At 42.7% G+C, this 22,303-nt stretch overlaps 1 protein-coding gene across 3 annotated transcripts in view; it reads left to right on the plus strand.

Moving 5' to 3' along the window:
- Lig1 (DNA ligase 1) overlaps positions 1 to 22,303 on the plus strand; it is a 38,665-nt gene that overhangs the window by 451 nt on the left and 15,911 nt on the right. For 2 of the 3 annotated variants that reach the window (XM_039091950.2, NM_001024268.3), the window contains exons 2-11: positions 1,295 to 1,365; positions 3,547 to 3,639; positions 6,194 to 6,329; positions 7,478 to 7,589; positions 9,648 to 9,740; positions 15,902 to 16,009; positions 17,738 to 17,863; positions 18,007 to 18,082; positions 19,099 to 19,179; positions 19,426 to 19,482. In XM_039091950.2, the coding sequence (XP_038947878.1) occupies positions 1,304 to 1,365; positions 3,547 to 3,639; positions 6,194 to 6,329; positions 7,478 to 7,589; positions 9,648 to 9,740; positions 15,902 to 16,009; positions 17,738 to 17,863; positions 18,007 to 18,082; positions 19,099 to 19,179; positions 19,426 to 19,482 (944 nt within the window). In that variant the 5' untranslated portion in view covers positions 1,295 to 1,303. Of the gene's footprint in view, positions 1 to 114; positions 313 to 1,294; positions 1,366 to 3,546; positions 3,640 to 6,193; positions 6,330 to 7,477; positions 7,590 to 9,647; positions 9,741 to 15,901; positions 16,010 to 17,737; positions 17,864 to 18,006; positions 18,083 to 19,098; positions 19,180 to 19,425; positions 19,483 to 22,303 lie in introns of those variants that run through there. The other variant, XM_039091955.2, reaches the window with a different exon arrangement.

Raw genomic sequence — 22,303 nt, forward strand, 5'->3', positions numbered from 1 at the left:
AGCCTCAGTGTTTGTGGAGGACTGGTGGAGGCCTGGAAGGGCCGGTCTCGGGAGAAAGGCTGGTCTCGGGAGAAAGGCTGGTGGTGGGCGTGGCCATCGGAATTGGTGGTGCTAGGAGAGGAGGGGCGACCTGCGGCTGGAGGGAAGGTTTGTGAGTTTCCTGTTTAACCCTGGACGCCTGCGATCAGGCATCACTCTGTATAGGATGCTAGGTGTTTGTAGTGAGAACAAGGTGACGTCATTGGTCAGAAAGCGGTCCTGTTTGGACACTAGAGAAGTTTGGCGCGATGATTGTCAGGAGTCAGGGAAAAGGTGAGCTTGGCTGTCAGAAGGGGCACGAGTGGGATAAGACTGGACATCTGGAAGTGAGGCCGGAAAACACTTAGGGAGGGTCAGGTCTTGTTGCTTAGTGTGTGTGTGGTTGAGGAGGCAGAGAAACTTAGACAGGGAGAACAGAAGGAAGTTGTCAGGGTGAGGACGGACATTTGGAAAGGGAAGCTGGCATTTGGCAGCCAAGGAGAGCTTGAAATATAGTTAGTGAAAGAGTGCTTGACTAGCAGCAACAAACCCTGCCTGGATTCTGTCTTCAGTAATATAAAGGGGGAGGGGGCAGATAACGAGCCAACTCTCAAAGAATAAAAATGTGTAAAAAAATTACATGTCCTCAGTAAAATTTTTATATTAGGTGGAAAGCAGTAAGATAGGTTTTTCCACTTTCTGATCTGGAAATTTTATGCCTTAATAGTAAATCTTAAATCAAAGTTCCATATTGGTTTTTAAAATTGGGTGTTTTTCCTGAACAAAAAACACATGCTTCAGATTGTAAAGCCATTTGTGTGTGGGTGTGTACACTAGGAATTGTGTGTGTAATGTATTTGGTAATGCACGTGGGAATCCAGGCTCATGTGTGCAAATACCACTCTCTGCCTTATTGTCTTCAAATAGGGTTTCACTGACCTTGAAGCTCAGTCATTGTTCTGGCTAGTTTGGTTGACCGGCCAGTGAGCTTCTGGGATCTGCCTTTATCCACCTGTATCCACCCCATAATGCTGGGTTTATACATGCATGGCATTTATGACCATGCTTGACATTAATTTTTTTTTTTAACTTGGGTGCTGGGGATTCACATTTATGTTCTCTTTCTTTTACAGCAAGTGCTCTCACCCACTGAGCCATCTCTGCAGTCCCTGATTACACTTCTTTTATTTCCTTAAGAAGAGTTCTCTCCCCCGCTCCATCCCCCCCACCCCATCTCTCCCCAAGTCTTAGCTGGTCTTTGGATTTCTTTTTTCAGGTACAACTGATGAAAAAAAAAGAGCAAGAGAGGAAGGGAGAGAATTCTGCCAACATGCAGAGAAGTATTATGTAAGGCCCTTGCCATGCTCAAGGCTCTTTGTGTTGTCATGTTTCCTGGGAAAATGAGAACTAACATTCATCCCAGATAGGGCACTGATGACACAAGCCAAAGAAACGATTCTACCCAAATTTAGCTTAGTAAAACAGTGAGTTATGGTGTTACTTAGAGAAAACTGATGCCTCAGAGGCAACCTCATCACTCCAAAGCCCACTCGAGCATGGGCGATGGCTCCTGAAAGCTACATCCCTGGAGCTCTCTGCTTAACCTGTAGGCAGCTCCACTGAAGAGTCCCCTCACCCTCAGCAATTGCTGGACTACCCTTGGGGAGGGGCTAGTGAGTCTTGTAACTTTCTGAGTCTCTTCAGTGTCTTGTGCTTCCTGATTCTTGAGCTCCCTCCTCCTTGCAAGAGGGAGTGTCCACATAATACATTCTCTAAAACTCTGGGCTTTCTGCTTCATCTCTGCCTTCTCTGAGAAGACCTTGAGGGAGCCCTGAAGTTGAAATTTCCTAGAGTTCAGTAGTCTGGAAAATGGGAAGTGGGACATGTGAGAAGGGTAATGACTCAGTTAATTCATTAAATTTTAGTTTCAGGGTATGTATCCCTAATGCAATAGTTTTCAGTCATCTGTTTTGCTCCCTGGGAACATGTGGCAATGACTAGAGACATTTTTGGTCCTGACAGTTTAGGGGGTCTGCAATCTGCTTTTGATAGCTAGTGGACAAAAGTTAGACATGGCCTAAACCGCCCTCAGTGCACAGAACAGCCTCAGTGCTAGTTCAGAATCTGTGTATTAATGCAAGATAGCTTTAGGAACATGAGAGAGGAAACTTGCACTTGATTTCCACAGTTGCAGGCTATCAAAACATCGTCATGGTCTTATCTTTCTGTGGTCAGCTCTCTTACTTTTGCTGTTACACTCAGGCTGACTTTCCTAAGATTAGCAATCCCAGCAATCTTCTTTATATTTTTAATTTATTTTTATTTTTCATATTCTCACATATATTCTGACAATTTTCTCCTCCCACCCCTCCCCCCAATTCACTCCTCTTCCATTTCCCTTCAAAAAATGAGCAAGCCTCCCAGGTCATTAGCCAAATTGGCATAACAATTTACAATAAGTCTAGGCACAAATACTCATATCAAGACTGGATGAAGTAACCCACTAGGAGGAAAAGGGTTCCAAGAGGAGGCAAAAGAGAGATACCCCCTCCTACTTATAGGAGTCCCACAAGAATACCAAGCTACACAACCATAACCTATATACAGAGGACCTAGCTCAGACCTGTATAGGGTCTGTGATGGCTGATTTAGTCTCTGTGAGCCCCTATGAGCTCTGCTTGGTTGATTCTGTGGGCTGTGTTCTGGTGTCATTTACCCTTGTTGTTCCTACAATTCTTCCTATTCCCCTTTTGTGGGGTTCCCCTGACTCCACCTAGTGTTTGGCTGTGGGTCTCTGCATCTGCTCCTATTGGATTAAGCCCCTCTGATGACAGTTGGCCTAGGCACTAATCTGTGAGTATAGCAGAATATCATTAGGAATCATTTCATTGACTTTTTTTCTCCCTGCCAGTCATGTTTAGTTCAATCCTGAGTCTCTGGGCTGTCCAGCCTCTGGTTCCTCGTCATCCTCTTCTCTCCTTTCTGACCCAGGGCTATTTATAGACAAATTTTGGCTTGTGACAATCATGGTGGCTATAGGTGTGCAGTGTACTATACTAATTTTTAAGGCCTGGGTTATATGTCCGTGTATTATAGATGTAAGTGTTAGTCATTCATAAGAGGTAGAAGGGTGTATCAGATAAAGGAGGGAATAGATACTAGTAGATTCAGAACTGATTATTCACCCTGGATTCCTGGGAAATCCCCAGGCACTCATGTGATGGGAAACCCAGGTATGGCCTGTCCTGAGATAATAACTCTTTGTTTATATGCTTTTTGTTCTTTTCTTGCCTTTTACACTCCCTCCCTTCCCCCAAGAGTCCAGAGTAGAATAAAACCTAGGGTCTTTGCCCATGCTAGGGAAGCCTTCTACCATTGTACTATTAAATTCTTACTGTTGTTCCTATCTCACATCCCCCAACACTCCTTAAAGTTATACAAAAGTAGAGGAATCTGCATGGCTGGGGATGATGTCCAGGTGTACAGAGCATCAGTACTATTAACGACTCACCCCTTGTACTCCTTCAGGTCATTTTTCCAACCCACAACAACAGAAGGTAAAGCGAAGAAGCCAGAGAAGGAGATACCCAGCAGCATCAGAGAGAAGGAACCCCCTCCAAAGTATGTAAGGAGATGGGACAGCATATGCCTTTACCAGTCAAGATTCTTTTGTCTGCATGTGTTAAAAACCTACTTCAGATGTATATCAGGCCTCAAAATGATAATTTAGTTTAGGTAGCTGACAGCCAACAGAATTCTTGTTAGGGCTCTGTTTGCACATGCTTTGCATTCATTTTAGACCAGACTCTCTCTCCACGGGGAAGTGATGTTGACCATAGTTTGATTCATACATTCTCAGGAAAGATGCTGGGTGGTTCATAATCTCTAGATTGAGATGCTGAGCAGGAGTAAAAAGGTACCTAAGAGCTGATGGGCTTTTTCTGCGTGGGGTCAGTGAGTAAATATATTTTTGTTTTCATTCTTTAAGACAGAGTTTCTTTGTGTAACCGGCTGTTTTTTAACTCAGTCTGTAGAGAGGCTGGCCTCAAACTCATAGAGATTCACGTGCCTTTGCCTCTCTATGCTGGGATTAAAGGCCTGTGCCACCACTGCCCAACCAGATGTGCCATTTGTAACATTACTTACTGCAGAAAGGCACTCTGTGCATATGGAGTCAAGCTATAAATGTTGAAGTAGGTCACTGTGTCATATACATTGCTCTGTGCAAATGCATAAGAACCTTTCTTTTCTGTGATTTACTTAGGTCAAGCTATGTATGTTATATGTTATTGTTCATCAGTTTGCTTTTTTTTTTTTTCTTTAAGGAACACAGGAACTCAGTTCTTTTACTTTTTATGTTGCGTTCCCATCTATGGCTATCCTAAAGAAATTATTTAGTGTTTCATTTATGGCAAGTGTTTAGGTTGTTTCCTTTTTGTAGGCGTTACAGCTCTATACTAATAGGTTTGCTTTTATTTTTAATTATATGTAAGTGTAATATGTGTGTAGGTGTTTTTGTCTGACATAGGTCTCCATATGAGGAATTATACATGGTAATCATAAAAACATTCACTGAGATAACTAAGGAGAAATTTGACCTTGGGCTAGAGAGATGGTATAGTAGTTAAGAGTACAAACTGCTCTTGCAGAGGACAATTTGCTTCTCAGCACCCTTGTCAGGTGGCTCACAGTTACCTGTAACTCTAGTTCCAGGGTATCTGATGCCTCTGGCTTCTTGGAACACCTGTGCCCATTCGCGCCTATTCGCACATAGACATGCACAGTAACAATAATAGTCATAAATCTAGGGGCTTTGGAGATGGCTCAGCAGTTAAGAGCATTTGCTTCTCTTCTGGAGGACCTGGGTTCAATTTCCAAGTACTCAGGGGGATCTGATACCTTCTGGCTTCTATAGGCACTAGGCATTCATATGGAATATAGATAATACATGTAAGCAAAGCACCCATACACATGAAAATAAATGGATATATTTTTTTTTAATTTGAGATTTCTTGAACTCTTTCCACTAATTCTTCCCAGAGGAAGTACTGCGACCAGTGTGCAGTGCTCTAGCAAACACATTTATTGACGCATTAGATGCTTAATATACTTGATGGATGGGTATCTATCATAATAGAGCACAGGGTCTGCCTGTTTGACACTGTTAGAACTCAAGTGGCTGGCACAATGCCTGACATGTAATCCATACACATTCATAAACACCTTTAGCTTACTTTTAAATAACAAAAGGGAGGCTACTATTATATACGTAAATCGCCTGTATAGGTGGTATGTTCATGGTATTGTACATATACATTTACTTAGAAAACAGCTCTCAAGTATTTTCTATGTGTCAGCTATAGCTCAGGGCACTGGGCTTTGAGGTGAACCAAATGCATTGCTATTCCTCTACTCTCCATAAAGCTTGTGGGACTCTGTGGTGCTGAGCACGAACCTGCTTCCCTCTTTGTAAGAAGTTATGTAGGATAAGTGCCTGTCACATAAGTAAGGAATAAGGAGTTGCTGATACTCATAATGGCCTCTGTTCAGACTGTGAACTTTCTGAGGACACTTAGCACTTGAGTGACTGCCACCAGCATGCATGACACCATGCCTGTGTCCTCCTAAGCTGGGAGATTGGAGCTGGCATCAAGGGGACACTGACTTAGAATATGTATCCCTTTGCTCATGTAAGACTTCAGGCTATTATGCTGTTGCCTGGGTGACAGTGTCTTCTGCTCAAACTCTTGTGACTTAAAGAGAGAAGGTCTTCAAATGGATATTAGTGTGAAGCCGGTCCCTGCTGAGAAATCCACCTACTCTTCGTGACAAGTCCTCACAGATGCCTCAGGCATGGGATAGAGAAAGGGAGGGAGGGAAGGATACTTAAGTACATATAATGAAGTCAGATATGTAGCTCACATTCCCAGTGCTAGTGAGGTGTAGGCAGGAGATCAGAAGTTCAAAGTCAGCCTTTGCTACTTACTGGGTTTGAGGCTAGGCCTAGCTACATGAGACCATCTCAAAAGGGAAAATAGAAAAAAGTGAATGCCATGGAGATACCTAGTAGATGCTCACTGCTCACTGAAATGGAAGAGAAGGGAATGCAGAGTTTTGTGGGTGGTTTCCCTATACTGCCTGCCACGTGCTCCACCATCTCTCTCCTGACTTCCAGGGTGGCATTGAAGGAGAGGAATCGAGCAGTGCCTGAGAGTGATTCTCCAGTGAAGAGGCCAGGAAGGAAGGTGGCCCAGGTTCTGAGCAGTGAAGGGGAGGACGAAGATGAAGCCCCTGGCACCCCCCAAGTCCAAGTAGGTTCCAGCAGCCTGCTGGTTTCTTTTCAAAATTTGATTTTTGTATGTATGTGTGTATATCCTTGCCTTGCACATGGAGGTCAGAGGACACATTTGTGGTATTCTCTCCTTCCACTTTGACATGTGTTTTAGAAATTGAATTCTGGTCTCTAGGCTTGTGCAGCAAGCACCTTTACCTATTGAGCCATCTTTCAGACCTCGAGCCTGCCAATTTCCTACTCACCCATGAAGCTGAGTATAGTGGCAGTACAGGAAGACTCTGGGGACTTGTTCAGGAGAGTGGCAATCTCTGCCATTGTTTTTGAAGCAGGAGGGCACAGGGTTCCAGTCTACCTCTTCTCTAGGTGGTGGGGCTCATTTGGCCCCTTGACATCATCGTACTTCAGGTACCTCATGGAGAACATACCTGTGGTGCTGGCTATTTCACAGTTATCCTGCAATTATGTAGGTCAGGTACCTGGAGTGGATTATCTTAGGGTGTGGGCAGGGCCTTTTGTTTCTGGAGCCTCTAGGGAAAGATTACTTCTATGTCATTTCTTTTTTTCTAGAAGCCTGTTTTTTCCATTAACTGAGACAGTCTTATGTTCTCTGTCTGTGATTTCTGTGGTCACATTTCCTTATGACTCTTCTTCTACTTAATTTTTTTTTTTTTTTTTTTTTTGTAACTTGTGTGTGAGTCTCTGTGTGTGTGACATGCAAGCACATGCCATGTGGTGTGGTATCACAGGATAATGTGCAAGAATTAGTCCTCTCCTAGGACCTTGGAAGTACAAGGGAGACTGAAAATGTGGTCCTTAGTCTTATGACCATACTAGTTGCAAAGGAGGCAGAGAAATAGCGTCCTCAGGCCCATGATTGTATTAACTCTAAGGGATCTTTAGTTAGGCCACCATACGTATAAGTGTAAAAAGGAAGATTGGGTTTCATAATGGAGTGAATCTGGGACACTAAAAGTTGTATTCATGGGTCTAGTGATAGCTAGGAGAGAGAAGATGGTCTGGGTGGGAATGGGACTGAGGAACCAGAAGTGACATTAGATATGAGAGGCTGAGTCCGTTCTGCTCTGAAGCATGTGGTAGCTGAAGCTGCCAGGTGGTGGCATATATCTTCTTTATTCTAAAACTGTTCTTTCTGTCTGTTTTCAGAAGCCTGTGTCAGACTCCAAACAGAGCTCTCCTCCCAGCCCTGACTCCTGTCCTGAGAACAGCAGCCCCTCCATGGACATCTCCCCATCAGGATTCCCAAAGCGCCGAACTGGTAAGGACAGGCCAGCTCCATCCCTTCCATCCATACTACCCCTGGTGATCATCCTTTCAGTGGCTCTGATGATAGAACCGTGGTAGTGAGCATGGTTAACTGTCCCTGAGGTGTGTGACCTGTGGCAAACAACCTCACCTTTGCAGAGGTGTGGTTACTTCACTTGTAGAACAAGTGGTCTGAAGTACAGTACTAACTGCCCAGAAGTGCCAGGATTAAAAGCTGATTCCTGTGAAGTGTATGGGCCTGACTTGACCCACAGTCAGAGCTTGGTATATGTGGGAAATTGTGATTGTCATGGGGTGTGATACTTGCTGTACAAGATTCTGAGTAGGAACACAAGAGTGCAAATATGGAGATTTCTGGAAGAACTGGTAACTAAGTTGAGCCCTAAAAGGCAAAGGGAGCCAGCTGGGATAGGAGAAAGGAAGAGAATTCCAGGTAGTGTGAGTGAATTGGGAACATCTGGTTCACTTAAGTTTGGAATTCTGTTACAGAGACCACAGAATTTAGGGGATACTGAATGGAGAGATTAGAGAACATTCTAGAAAATCAGCCTGAGACAGGAGGCCTAGATGGAAGAAGAACAGTTGGTATGGGAAAGATTTAGGTGAGGGCCATATGTGACCTGAGGGCTGAGCCTGCTCTGTTTGTAGTGTGGTGACTGAGATGGGTACTTGTAAAGTTTCAGTGTGTTAACTAGGGGACATGGGGAAGCTGGTGCATGCTGTAAGATCAGAATACTCATTCGCTTCAGCCAGTGCAGTCTACAGACTTAAATTGAAAATCCTAAACTCTGCAACACCTCTGGACCCAAGCATTTCATACAGAGTGCTCCACCACAGCAGGCCTCAGCAAGGAAAGTCTTTCCAGTCTCCCCTGAGCAACTTGGGTGTGGGCATCTGCTTTTCATATAGAACGCTGTTTATTTTCAAAACCCTAAACATGATGTGTGAATTGACTGGTTCATAATACAGCATGTCAGATTTTGAAAACTTAGTGTAGTAAAACTTATTTATTTTCTTTTGTTCCCCTTCTCACACTGTGACAAAAGCATACATACCTTCTAGAAGCATGTAAAAGATAGGAACATTTATTTCGTTTAACAGTTTGACAGTGCAGTCCATAATGATGGGAGGGCATGACAGCGGAATCATGTCAGGAAGCAGAAGCAAATAATACTAGTGTTCAGTTGACTTTTCCCTCTTGGTTTTTATATATTCCCAGTTCCCAGCCCATGGTATGGTGTCACCCAAATTCAGGGTGAATCTTCTGCAGTTAAACCTCAATAGGAACACCCTCACAGACACAGGTGCATCTCCTAGGAATTCCAGATGAAGTCCGAGTTACAATGAATATGAACCCACAATCAGCATTAAAAAATGTCTGCTCATAATTTAGAATTGAAATTGTATTCAGATTATGAGGTGTTGTTAAAACTAGGTTCTCCAGTTTGGCTTTTCTCTCCTTTAAGCGCTCAAGTTTAGTATCATATATACATAGCTTCCTGAATGCTTCCATGGGGCAGAACTAGTCACAGGACTGCTCTGGGAACTCAGAAGTCAGTTGTCCATGGTGCCTAGGGAAGGTTCAGAAAAGGCAAGGGAGGCTTTCCCAGATAGGTGTCACGTGTGCAAAGACTGAGAGGTAGGGAAAACAGGACACGTGGGAATTCTGACACTATGGTGTTTCTAGAGAATACAATGTAGATTGAAGAGGCAGCTTGACAAGGATAGTGTATGGCAAGAGCTAGAGAAGAGTGTAGTGGCTGATCCTCAAGGTTCTCAGATACCAGGCTGAGGGTGCTGAGTAAATCCTGTTCTATTTAATGAAACTTGTTTCTGTTTTCAAAATGCAAGAAAGGGAGGGACAGAAAGAGAATAAATAACTCAACCAAGGTTACAGAATCTGAGCTGGAAAGATGAGGCGTACATTGGGGTAGTGGCTATGGTGCTTAGGAAGAGAGAGGGGATCTAGAACCTTCTGAGTTGCCCCTTTCACCAGGCAGTATGTCTGATCACTGGGGCAGGCACAGACAAACTCCCTTTACCTTTCCAGCACGGAAGCAGCTCCCAAAACGGACAATTCAAGACACTCTTGAGGAGCACAATGAAGACAAAGACAAAGCAGCTAAGAAAAGGAAAAAAGAAGGTGAGGGAGTAGGATAAGAGGGGCATGTTTGTGTGCGTATGGCTTCAAGGGACACCGAACGGGAATCTGTAAGGGGAGGGGAGGTATGGGTAGTACAAGATGATTAGATTTCTTTTTTTGTTGTTGTTGTTTTAATTCAATTTTTTTATTTATATTTCAAATGTTATTTCCTTTCCCGGTTTCTTGTCCATAAGCTCCCTATGCCATTCCCCTCCCCTTCTATAAGGGTGTTCCCCCTCCCCAACAACCCTTCTTCCTGCCTCTCCATCCTGACATTCCCCTACACTGGCTGGTCCAGCTTTGGCAGGACCAAGGGCATCTCCTTCCATTGGTGCCCAAAAAGGCCATCCTTTGCTACATATTCAGCTAGAGCCATGGGTCAGTCCATGTGTAGTCTTTGGGTAGTGGTTTAGTTCCTACGAACTCTCGTTGGTTGGTATTGTTCTTATGGGGTAGCAAGCCCCTTCAGCTCCTTCAGTCCTTTCTCTAACTCCTCCAACAGGGACCCCGTTCTCAGTTCAGTGGTTTGCTGCTAGCATTGGCTTCTGTATTTGTCATACCCTGGCAGAACCTCTCAGGAGACAGCTATTATCAGGCTCTTGTCAGCATGCACTTATTGCCTTCATCAATATTGTATAGCTTAGGTAGCTTTATATATATGGGCTGGATCCCCAGGTGGGGCAGGCTCTGAATGGCCATTCCTTCAGTCTCTGTTCCAAACCTTGTCTCCATATCCCCTCCTTTGAATATTTTTGTTCCTCCTTTTAAGAAGGAGTGAAACATCCGAACTTTGGTTGTTCTTCTTGAGCTTCATGTGGTCTGTGGATTGTATCTTGGGTAATTCAAGCTTTTGGGCTAATATCCACATACCAGTGAGTGCATATCATCTGTGTTTTTTTTGTGATTGGATTACCTCACTTAGGATGATATTTTCAAATTCCACCTATTTGCTTATGAATTTCATGATGTCATTGTTTTTAATAGCTGAGTAGTACTCCATTGTGTAGATGTACTACATTTTCTGTATCCATACCTGTTGAAGGACATTTAGGTTCTTTCCAGCTTCTGGCTATTATAAATAAGGCCGCTGTGAACATAGTGGAGCATGTGTCTTTGTTGTATGTTGGAGCATCTTTTGGGTATATGCCCAGAAGAGGTATAGCTGGATCCTCAGGCAGTTCAATGTCCAATTTTCTGAGGAACCTCCAGACTGATTTCCAGAGTGGTTATACCAGTTTGCCGTCTCACCAACAATGGAGGCGTGTTCCTCTTTCTCCACATCCTCAGCAGCATCTGTTGTCACCTGAGTTTTTGATCTTAGCCATTCTCATTGGTGTGAGGTGAAATCTCAGGGTTGTTTTGATTTGCATTTTCCTGATGACTAAGGATGTTGAACATTTCTTTAGGCATTTCTCAGCCATTTGATATTCCTCAACTGAGAATTCTTTGTTTAGCTCTGTACCTCTTTTTTTTTTTTTTTTTTTTAAATAGGGTTATTTGTCTCCCTGGAGTCTTAAATTCTTGAGTTTCTTTTGTATATTTTGGCTATTAGCCCTCTATGAGATGGAAGATTGGTAAAGATCTTTTCACAATCTGTTGGTTGCCGTTTTTTCCTAATGACAGTGTATTTGCCTTACAGAAGCTTTGCAATTTTAATAGGTCCCATTTGATTTTAGAGCATAAGCCATTGGTGTTTTGTTCAGGAAAGTTCCCCAGAGCCCATGTGTTTGAAGCTCCTCCACTTTTTCTTCTATTAGTTTGAGTGTATCTGGTTTAATGTGGAAGTCCTTGATCCATTTAGACTTAAGCTTTGTACAGGGCAATAAGAATGAGTCAATTTGCATTCTTCTACATGTTGACCTCTAGTGGAACCACTACTATTTGTTGAAAATGCTATCCTTTTTCCAATGGATGGTTTTAGCTCCTTTGTCAAAGATCAAGTGACCATAAGTGTGTGTGTGTATTTCGGGGTCTTCAATTCTATTCCATTGATCTGCTTGCCTGTCTCTGTACCAGTACCACACAGTTTATATCACTCTTGCTCTGTAATACAGCTTGAGGTCAGGGATTTCCCCTAGAAATTCTTTTATTGTTGAGTATAGTTTTTACTATCCTGGGTATTTTGTTATTCCAAATGAATTTGCAAATTGTTCTTTCTAACTCTATGAAGAATTGAGTTGGAAGTTCGCTGGGGATTGCATTGAATCTGTAGATTGCTTTTGGCAAAATGGCCATTTTTACTCTATTAATTCAGCCAATTTATCAGCATGGGAAGTCTTTCCGTCTTCACAGATCTTCTTCAATTTCTTTCATCAGATTCTCAAAGTTCTTGTCATGCAGCTCTTTCTTTCTCTTGCTTGGTTAAAGTCATTCCAAGATATTTTATGTTATTTGGGACTATTGTGAAGGGTGTCATTTCCCTAATTTCTTTCTCAGCCTGATTATCCTTTGAGTAGAGGAAGGCTGCTGGTTTGTTTGAGTTAATTTTATATCCAGCCACTTTGCTGAAGTTGTTTATTAGGCTTAGTAGTTCTCTGGTGGAACTTTTGGGGTCACTTAAGTATACAATCATATCATCTGCAAATAGTGACATTTTGACTTCTTCTTTTCCAGTCTGTATCTCTTTGATCTCCTTTTGTTGTCTGATTCCTCTGGCTAGAACTTCAAGAACTATATTGAATAAGTAGGGAGAGAGTGAACAGCCCTGTCTAGTCCCTGATTTTAAAAGTAGTTCTTCAAGTTTCTCTCCATTTCGTTTGGTGTTGGCTACTTGTTTGCTGTATATGGCTTTTACAATGCTTAGGTATGGGCCTTGAATTCCTGCTTTTGCCAAGACTTTTAACATGAAGGGGTGTTGAATTTTGTGAATGCTTTCTCAGCATTAAAAATGAGAGCATCATGTGTTTTTTTTGTTTGACTTTGGTTACATAGTGGATTACGTTCATGGATTTCTGTATATTGAACCATCCCAGTATCCCTGGGCTGAAGCCTACTTGATCATGATGGATGGTCATTTTGATGTGTTCTTGGAGTCAGTTTGCGAGAATTTTATTGAGTATTTTTACATCAATATTCATAAAGGAAATTGATCTGAAGTTCTCTTTCTTTGTTGAATCTTTGTGTGGTTTAGGTATGAACATAATAATTGTGGCTTCATAGAAGGAATTGGGTAGTCCTCCTTCTGTTCCTATTTTGTGGAATAGTTTGGATAGTATTGGTATGAGGTCTTCTATGAAGGTCTGATAGAATTCTGCACTAAACCCATCTGGTCTTGAGCCTTTTTTGGCTGGGAGATTTTTTAATAACTGCTTCAATTTCATTAGGAGTTGTGGGACTGTTTAGATGGTTTATCTGATCCTGATTTAACTTTGGTACCTTGTATCTGTCTAGAAACTTTTCCATTTCATCCAGATTTTCCAGTTTTGTAGAATATAGGCTTTTGTTGTATTTGATGATTTTTTGAATTTCCTCAGATTCTCTTTGTTATGTTTGTGTGGCTATCTTCTTTTGGGTTAATTACAATTAGATTACTTTCTTGCTTTTTCTAGGCTGTAGTTTCTCTCCTTGTGTTGGAATTTTCCGTCTATTATCCTGTGTAGGGCTGGATTTGTGGAAAGATATTATGTAAATTTGGTTTTGTCATGGAATATCTTGGTTTCTCCAACTATGTTAATTGAGAGTATTTCTGTATATGGTAGCCTTGGCTGGCATTTGTGTTCTCTTAGGGTCTGTATGACATCTGTATGACATCTCCATCTTCTGGCTTTCATAGTTTCTGGTGAGAAGTCTGGTATAATTCTGATAGGTCTGCCTTTATATGTTTACTTGACCTTTTCACCTTACTGCTTTTAATATTCTTTCTTTGTTTTGTGCATTTGCTGTTTTGACTATTATGTGATGGGAGGAATTTCTGTTCTGGTCCAATCTATTTGGAACTCTGTAGGCTTTTTGTATGTTTATGGGCATCTTTTTCTTTAGGTTAGGGAAGTTTTCTTCTATAATTTTGGTGAAGATGTTTACTGGCCCTTTAAGTTGGGAGTCTTCGCTCTCTTCTACACCTATTATCCTTAGGTTTGATCTCATTGTGTCCTGGATTTTCTGGATGTTTTGTGTTAGGAGCTTTTTGCGTTTTACATTTTTTTTTTTTTATTATATCAATGTTTTCTATGGTATCTTCTGCCCCTTCGATTCTCTCTTCTATTTCTTGTATTCTGGTGGTGATGCTTGCATCTATGACTCTTGATCTCTTGCCTAGGTTTTTTATCTCCAGTGTTTGCTCCCTTTGTGATTTTCTTTATTGCTTCTATTTCTATGTTTAAATCCTGAACGGTTTTGTTCAATTCCTTCATCTGTTTGGTTGTGTTTTCCTGTAATTCTTTAAGGGATTTTTGTGTTTCCTCTTTAAGGGCTTCTACTTGTTTCCCTGTGTTCTGTATTTCTTTCAGGGAGCTATTTATGTCATTCTTACAGTCTTCTGTCATCATGATGAGATATGATTTTAAATCCAAATCTTGCTTTTCTGGTGTGTTTGGATATCGAGTATTTGCTTTGTTGGGTGTACTGGGCTCTGATCATGCCAAGTAGTCTTTAGTTTTTGTTGCTTAGGTTGCTGCGCTTGCCTCGCCATCAGATTGTCTCTGGTGTTGGCTTGTGTTGCTGTTTCTGACAGTGGCTTGACCCTTCTTTAAGCCTGTGTGTCAGCACTCCTACAGACCTGTTTGTTTTCAGCCAGATCTGGGAACAGAGAGCTGCTTGTGTTTTTATGTGTCCTGAACCTCCAGGTTGGTGGCTTGGAGCAGAAGACTTGGTCTTACCTCTGCTCTCAGGTGTGTCAGCCCTCCAGGCGACAGGATTTCAGCTCTGGGCTCAGGCAGAAACTGGAATGGTCCTACCCCTGACTGCTCCTGGGTTCCTGTATCCAGAGGGCACCAGGCAGGTTCTTCCTCGGCCAGGAATGTGAGCGGGAGTGGTTGTCTCTTCTGAGCTCTCAGGATTGTCTGTACTTCTGAGAGTCCAGCTCTTCCCCCCATGGGATTTGGGTGGAGAGAGCTGTGGGAGTTCAGTTCTGGGCACAGGCAGAAACCAGAAGGTTCCTGCTACTGACTGCTCCTTTGTTTCTGTATCCAGAGGACACTTATGATTAGACTTTAAAATCTGATATACAATCCTGTAAGTCAACATTTCAGACTTGGGACCACACATGATTGACTATGCTTATAATGGTAGCATTTGGGCAGCTTGGGCAGGAGGATCACTGTAGTTTGAGGTCAGCCTGGTCTGTGTAGTAAGACTATTTTCATTAAATAGTAAAATGAATAAATTTTCTAGACCCCAGTATATAGGAGCTCATTGTGAAAGTTTTTTGAAACATTTTTGTCTTAATTCATTGTTATTTATGTATAATTTCATTTTTATCTTGTTTTATTTAATGGAAATTATTTTTCATTGGTGGTGAGTTCATCTAAGGATAGACAACTAGACAACTAGAAACTAACAGAATTCCCTTAGCTAGCTTTTCATGTGGTGTCCAGCAGGTGTCACAGTGTTCCCGTGGAGGCTGTAGACTGTCGCACTCTCGAGAGAGCTCCTTTATCTTGGGAGCAATGCAGGGAAACAGCCCTGGAGTGGATGTGTTGATCTTGGGCACTGTATATCATTCTATCAGTTGCAGTTGTTGACCCAGCTAGGTTCTTGTTCATGTGGTAAGAATCAAAATCTTCAGATGGCTCAGTTTCCCATGACAGGTTTTAGTTATTTAGTGTAGGCTTGTTTTCCAATTGGCAGTTTGTAGTCAGTAAAAAAGTTTCATGGTAAGTTGGAGATTTTAGCAATTCTAAGTATCTCCTAGTGAAAGGATTATCTTTGTTCTAAGGCAAACTTCCTCCAGGTTAGTGTCTGTGATTTTACAGTTACCCTGGTAGCATGACTTTTTAATATGTTTATAAATAAAAATATACAGGGTAGGCAGGTGTTCCACTACTGAGTTAAATTTCAGTATCTTGTTTTTGAGACAGTTTCTCACAAAGTTACCCAAACTAAAAATGGAATTTACTCTGTAGTCCAGGCAGGCTTTGGACTTGTGACCTTCCTGCTTCAGATTATCTACTGTTTGGCAGTGTCTTTAGGCCTCATTTCCATTTAACTTTTCTGTCTGTTATCAGATACACAGACCCCAACAGAAAGCCTCACAGAGGCTGAAGAAGTAAAACAGAAGGAAGAACAGGTGGAGGACCAGCCCACAGTACCCCCTGAGCCCACAGAGTCCCCTGGTGAGTTGCTTATTCTCCAGCTTCATGGTCCTGCTTGGGGCATCACTTGTCTGTGGAGAGTGGTTCACTGAAACAAGACACAGACTCTCCAACTTGGGTTCAGTGTGAACTCCAAGATAATAGAAGTTTTGCTTTTATTATTGGATTTATTGCTTATTTTATCCCATGAATGTGGGAAGAGAGGAGAGAGCCCTCAAATAAAATGCTTTTAGATGTCATAGGTGTCAATCAGATACAACGAACTGAATAGGTGTTTATTAAGTGCACTATCTAAGCTTAGTTACAGGATTCAGAAATGGGAGTCCTCTTGCAGCTTCTGTTCCTTGCTGTCTTTGAGACCCCTGTGTCATAGGTGATGTTTGCAATGACAATTTTAGGCATACACACATATCTATTTTCTATGAGACAAATAAATGGTACTGTTTGAATCTTGCTGAGATTTTTAGGTTTTTTTGTTTTTTGTTTGTTTGTTTGTAATGCTGGTGGTGGAACCCAGGGCCTGATATATGCTAGGCAAATGTTTAATTCTGAGCCACACCTCAGTCTTCTCACTAGTGGGAGAGGCAGGTCCTCTGCTACTGAGCTATGGCTCCAGCCCCTCACTAGGGGATTATTATTTTTTTTTAATTTTTATTTATTTTATGTGTATGAGTACACAGTTACTGTCTTTAGATACACCAGAAGAGAGCATCAGATCTCATTACAGATGGTTGTTGGGAATTGAATTCAGAACCTCTGGAAGAGCAGTCAGTGCTCTAAATGCTGAACCAGTTTTTAAGGCCTCATTGGGGAATTCTAGGCAGGTACTCTACCACTGAGTCACACCCCAGCTCTTGTTTGTTTGTTTGTTTTTTGTTTTTGTCTGAGACAAGATCTTACTATGAGGTATATGGTGGCTTTGTAATTTTGTAATTCCCCTACGTCTGTGTCCCGAGTAGCTGGTATTTCATGCTGATGGCCTCCCAGCTGGGTGATGAAGTTTCTTTTCACTACCATTCCTAAGTTTTCCATTTTCAGTCCAGTGTCAGCTGTGCTTTTATTAGTACTGAGGAATGAACATTAGGCCAGAGAGTCCCTGCATTTACACAGTAGATGGAGAAAGGTCAGAATTGCTCAGTTTTACACTCATAAGGTGCAATAACTTTGGGATCTTAACGTTTAGAGGTAGAAACTTTTTATAGTGTTAATTTTACAGGGGGTTTCTGTTTTGATCCATAGTAAATGACACAGAGACATCAGGTTTTATTAACAAACTGCTGGTACTATGCTGAGCAGGTTCTGAGCTATTCTAACCTGATTAGTCTATTAATAACCAGATAAGTACCCTGTTACTTGCCAATTGAGTATTGCTATTTTCATGTGTATCCTCAGGGCAAGCTTCTCTTGGTTATTTGCTTGTCATCCATCCTCATCTTCCATCTTGCCTTATGGCAACTGTTTTCTGCTCGCCCTTTTCCTTCTCTCCCTCATGGTCCCTACCTGAGATCACCTCACTCTATCCAAAGTCCCACCTTCCTCTCTGTGCTGCCCAGTTACAGGCTCAAGTTTTTTATTTACCAATCAGGGATTATTGGGGAACATTCTTTACAGCACATCAGTCAGTACAGTGCCCATGTCCAGGCTGCAACCTGATCTTGGGGCACAGAACTCAGCATCTGAATACACAGTGCACAAGACTGACTAACCCCAACTACTGTTCGTATCACCATTTACCCTTTCTCATTTCAGAGTCAGTAACCCTCACAAAGACAGAGAACATTCCAATGTGTAAGGCAGGTGTGAAACAGAAGCCTCAGGAAGAAGAACAGAGCAAGCCTCCTGCCAGGGGTGCCAAGCCACTGAGCAGTTTCTTCAGTGAGCACCTTTCTCATCTTTATCCATCTGGGTTGTGTAGGCAGCAGATGTTGGGGCTCTGTTTAGGCAGTGCTGGCTGAACAAGGCACGGGAGTTGGGCCTATGAGGAGTAGGGACCCTCTACTTCCTGTCTTTCCATGCAGCACCCCGAAAACCAGCAGTGAAAACTGAAGTCAAACAAGAAGAGTCAGACACTCCAAGGAAGGAAGAGACCAAGGGGTGAGTCAGTGCCCAGGTCTGAGAAACATCTCCTGGCACATTCTCTTCTTCATGTCCATTACTCAGCCCTAGCTTGGGTTTTTTCCTCTTGCGGGGCTTGTCATTAGTCAGTGTTTTAGACACTATTGGACCCTACTTCAAAGCCTTAGGATACAGGCAGAGTAAGAACTGTTTAGGGGGTTTACATACCCACTACCCACTGATTGCTTGGCGTCTTGTCTGACCTCCAGCTTCCAGTATGAGCCCCAAAGAGCTAAGGGCATACAACAAGGTAATCATTGTAGTAATTCTTGCCCTCACTCCTGCTTACCTGCCTAGAGTGGTTCTGCATTCTTCCCAGGACAAAATCTTAAGCCTCTTTGCCCACTGGTACCATTCAGCACTCTACCCTCAGTTTTTAGAACACTGATTCCCCCATCCTGAGCTTACCAGGTTGAGCGCATGCTCTGGAAGCAGCAGACATTGCATTGGAATCTCCTGAGGGCCTCTCTGCCAGCACTGGGTGGCTAATGGGTTTGGATCAAGAGCCACTTCTCTTTACTGGTAACCATTGTAGATTAGAGTCATGGGACTGAATAGGCTGCTAAATGATGGTTTTATTGTGATTCGGTCATTCTTATACCACTGGTTATGAACACAAGATTTATTAAATGGACAATCAGGTGAATAGGTGGATACACATCCTATAATGTAATGGAATCAGACCCTATCCATGCTTTATTGAAAACCATATGTGTCCTAGAGTTGTGGCTCAGTGGTAGACTTGTCTAGAATCACCAAGTGATGGGATGGGGGGAGTGGTTCAATGGTAGAGTTCCTGCTTAGAATCCCTCAATGAGGGGGTAGATGCATGGCTTAGTGCTAGAATTCTTGCTTAGAATCCACCAGTGAAGAGACAGGAATGTGTTAACCTTTGACTTTGTGAGCCAGGCCCAACACAGAGTAGAAACATTTCTTTGAAAAGTAACTTCTTAGACTCAGAGTTACCCAATTTTAACTTCCCTTTGCCTCCATAGAGCCCCGGATCCAACCAATTATAATCCTTCCAAGAGTAACTACCATCCCATTGAAGATGCCTGCTGGAAACATGGCCAAAAGTAAGGAGTTAACCTTCCCAAGCTGTATTAAGTTCTGTCCCTGTGACTATGGGAGTCTGTCGTTTTGGCCTCTATTGGAAGAGCTGTACATTTCTCCCATCCCTGTTTTGGGAACACAAAATTATGGGAAGGGATAGTGGATAGTTCTCTCTGCATTTTACACCCAGGAGGATGTAAAGGGCAGGATTGATACAGGGTGTTATGGCCTATTCAAGTGTTTCTAATACAGCTCTTTTCCTTTCTCAGGGTTCCTTTTCTTGCTGTGGCCCGGACATTTGAGAAGATTGAGGAGGTGTCTGCTCGGTAATTAATTACTCAGTCTCATGGGGGCGGGTTCTTTGTGACTGTTCTCAGCACGGCATTGTGTGCTGCATCCTGCTTGGCAGTCTTTCCTCACTTCTCATCATGGTCACTGTTTATTCACAAAAATGGCTGACTAATTTTGAGTCCTTTCCTGAGAAGATCCTTAGCATCTCTTTCCTTTTCTTTTGGCTTTTGGGACGGGGTCTTTCTATGTAACACTGGCTGTCCTGGAACTCAGTATGTTGGCCAGGCTGGCCTTGAACTCAAAGAGATCCACCTTATCTGCCTCCCAAGTGTTACTGTTTAAGGTCTGGGCCCTTAGGCCTGGCTACAGCATCATTTTTGATGGTGTAGTCTCTTAGTTTAAGTGGGTCCAGCCTGTGCTCAGAGGCTGCATGCAGCCAAAATAGTTATGAATGCAGCTGAACACAGATGTCTTAACACTTAATGCACTGTGAGAAGTCTTTTTTGATTGTAACTTGATTCTGCCATTCTGAAACTTTACAAATGACCTCCCTTGTCAGTGTCAAAGGTTGAGCATGCTTGGGCGAGACACAGGATCAGCTAGGTCTGTCTGCAGAGTTATGAAACAGATTCTAGGAATTATAGGGGATGCAGTACACAGAGTGACTTGAGTCTTGTTTCTCCATCTCAAATGAATGGAAGTCTAGTCTTGGGTACCGTGAGGATGACCTTGCTTGCTGAATTTCTCCTGCAGATCCGAGCCTTTCCTCCTGGTGATGCTCTGTGTCAGCATCAGTTGTCCATGCTGGCTCCTTTGCTCTTTCCCAAATCCTTTCCTTTCCTGGCCTCTTATATATACCTAGGGCTTCTATGTGTCTAGTATGATATAAGTATTATGGGGTATACCTCATTCAGCCTCAATCTTTTTAGCTCTCTATGTTAGTTTAAGCTTTCCTGCCATACATAAACATCCCTATAATATTCCTTCATTTTAATACATCTTTAGGCTGCCCTCAATGTTTTGTCCTTAGAAATGTTTCCTTGGGAATGTTTAAGAACTTCCCATGGGATATAACCCCAAAGTGAGGTGATGGAGGACATGGGAAGGACTTTCAGTACAAGGATCTGTAGCTCAGAAAGTGGCTCATAGCAGCAGCTAGGTGAGGCAGCCAAGGGGACAGGTAGCATTGCTCTGCTTGCTGGTTGTGTGCCTGTGGCAGGTGGCTGGGCCTCCCTTTCTAAGCTTCAGTTCCCCCATGAGTAAAGGGAAAAACTATATCTCTGTTTTTATGAAGATTGAGTTTATCTAAATAACATAGGGAGAGACAGCTTTTGGGGAATCTCATATTGAATTGCAGGATGGCCGTTCTGTTCTGTCTGACCTATAATCCAACATCTTGGGGTACAGATTTTTCTTAAAAGCATTTTTTTCTTTAAAAGAGAACTTTCAAAACAATAGAGTGTCCCCATGTTTCTGGACTGCCTTTCTTTGCGTTGTTGTTATCTTATTCTGGTTTAGAGATGTGGTCAGAAAATGAGCAGAATCAAGAAGTTGACACCAGCTGTTAGTGACAGGGATTCCCACGTTCATTTGCATTGTGACACTTTCCCTTTTCTGTCCTGGTTTCTTGTCTGGGATTTTTACTCATGGTGTTTAGCTGGCCTATCCCTTCCATCTATCTGTGTTCTTTGTGACTTTGCTACTACTGAAGGTTTTGGAGGTTCTGAGTTTGGATTTGTAGTCTGTTTCCTCAGAATGTTTCAGATGGTGCGTTTTCTCACTGCATACGATGTTGCTGGTCTGGTCCTCCATCATCCACCTGGCCCCAAGGCTGAGCGCCTGGCTGCTTCACTGTGCAGCCTCACTCTCGGCAACCTTGTGGAGCCTTCCTGTTTCTTTCCTAACCTTTGTTTCACTTCTGTTGCTGTCCCAGGACAGCAGAAACAGATTGCCACTATGTGAATTAACACAATAGAAAGTTATTTCCCCACAGTGCAGGGAACCTGAAGTCTAAAGCTAAGATGGTGGTAACAGTTTGGTTGTTGGCAGGCAGGTTTACTCCTCTTGGAGGAGAACTTGACCCAACTTCTTCCAGCTTTTGGGACTCCAGCCAGCCTTGGCATTTCTAGGCTTATATTACCATGTTCTCTTCGGAGAGGCCCTGGGTTTAGGGCTCACCCTTATTCAGCTTGCTACAAAGTTCCTGCTTCCAGATATGTCACATTCTGGAGCTGAGCATACATGGGTTTGGGGAGGAAGGTGTCTGTATATCCCAACATCTAGCAGTTGATTTTTTTTCTGTATCAGCCATCCATTCTTGTGGTTTTTGCACAGGGGTGATAAGGTGATGCTGTGTTTCTCTTTCCTCTTGCCTTTCTAAAAGAATTGTTCTTTAGGCTTGTTCTAAGAATAACACAGCCTCACTTTATTTTGTATATTATTATTATTATTGGACACAGGTGTCATGTAGATCATGCTGGCCCTGAACTGCTCTTTCTGCTTCCACCTCTTGAGTACTAGGATTGCATGTGGGTCTTCACACCCCAGTTTATGTGGGGATTTGTATGTGTTGTCCAAGCACTCTATCAAATTAACCATATCCCCAGCTTATATGGCTCTTTAATTACACCACGTAAGTTGGGCAGACAGCAAGCACACAGTTACCATCTGTGTCACAGTTACACAACTAGCATTTTACAGGAGGCATGGCCATCATTTTCAGTGGCTTGAGTGTCCCAGAGTAGACAGCCTTGGCCAGAACTTCAGCCTGATTAAGCTTCCTGACCTTGGGCAAGTCTTTCTGTGCCTGTTTCCTGACCTATACAGTGGGGATAATAATGTCACCTTTCTCAGAGT

This window comes from Rattus norvegicus, chromosome 1, assembly GCF_036323735.1.
Source record: "Rattus norvegicus strain BN/NHsdMcwi chromosome 1, GRCr8, whole genome shotgun sequence".
NCBI classification, from domain to species: Eukaryota; Metazoa; Chordata; class Mammalia; order Rodentia; family Muridae; genus Rattus; species Rattus norvegicus.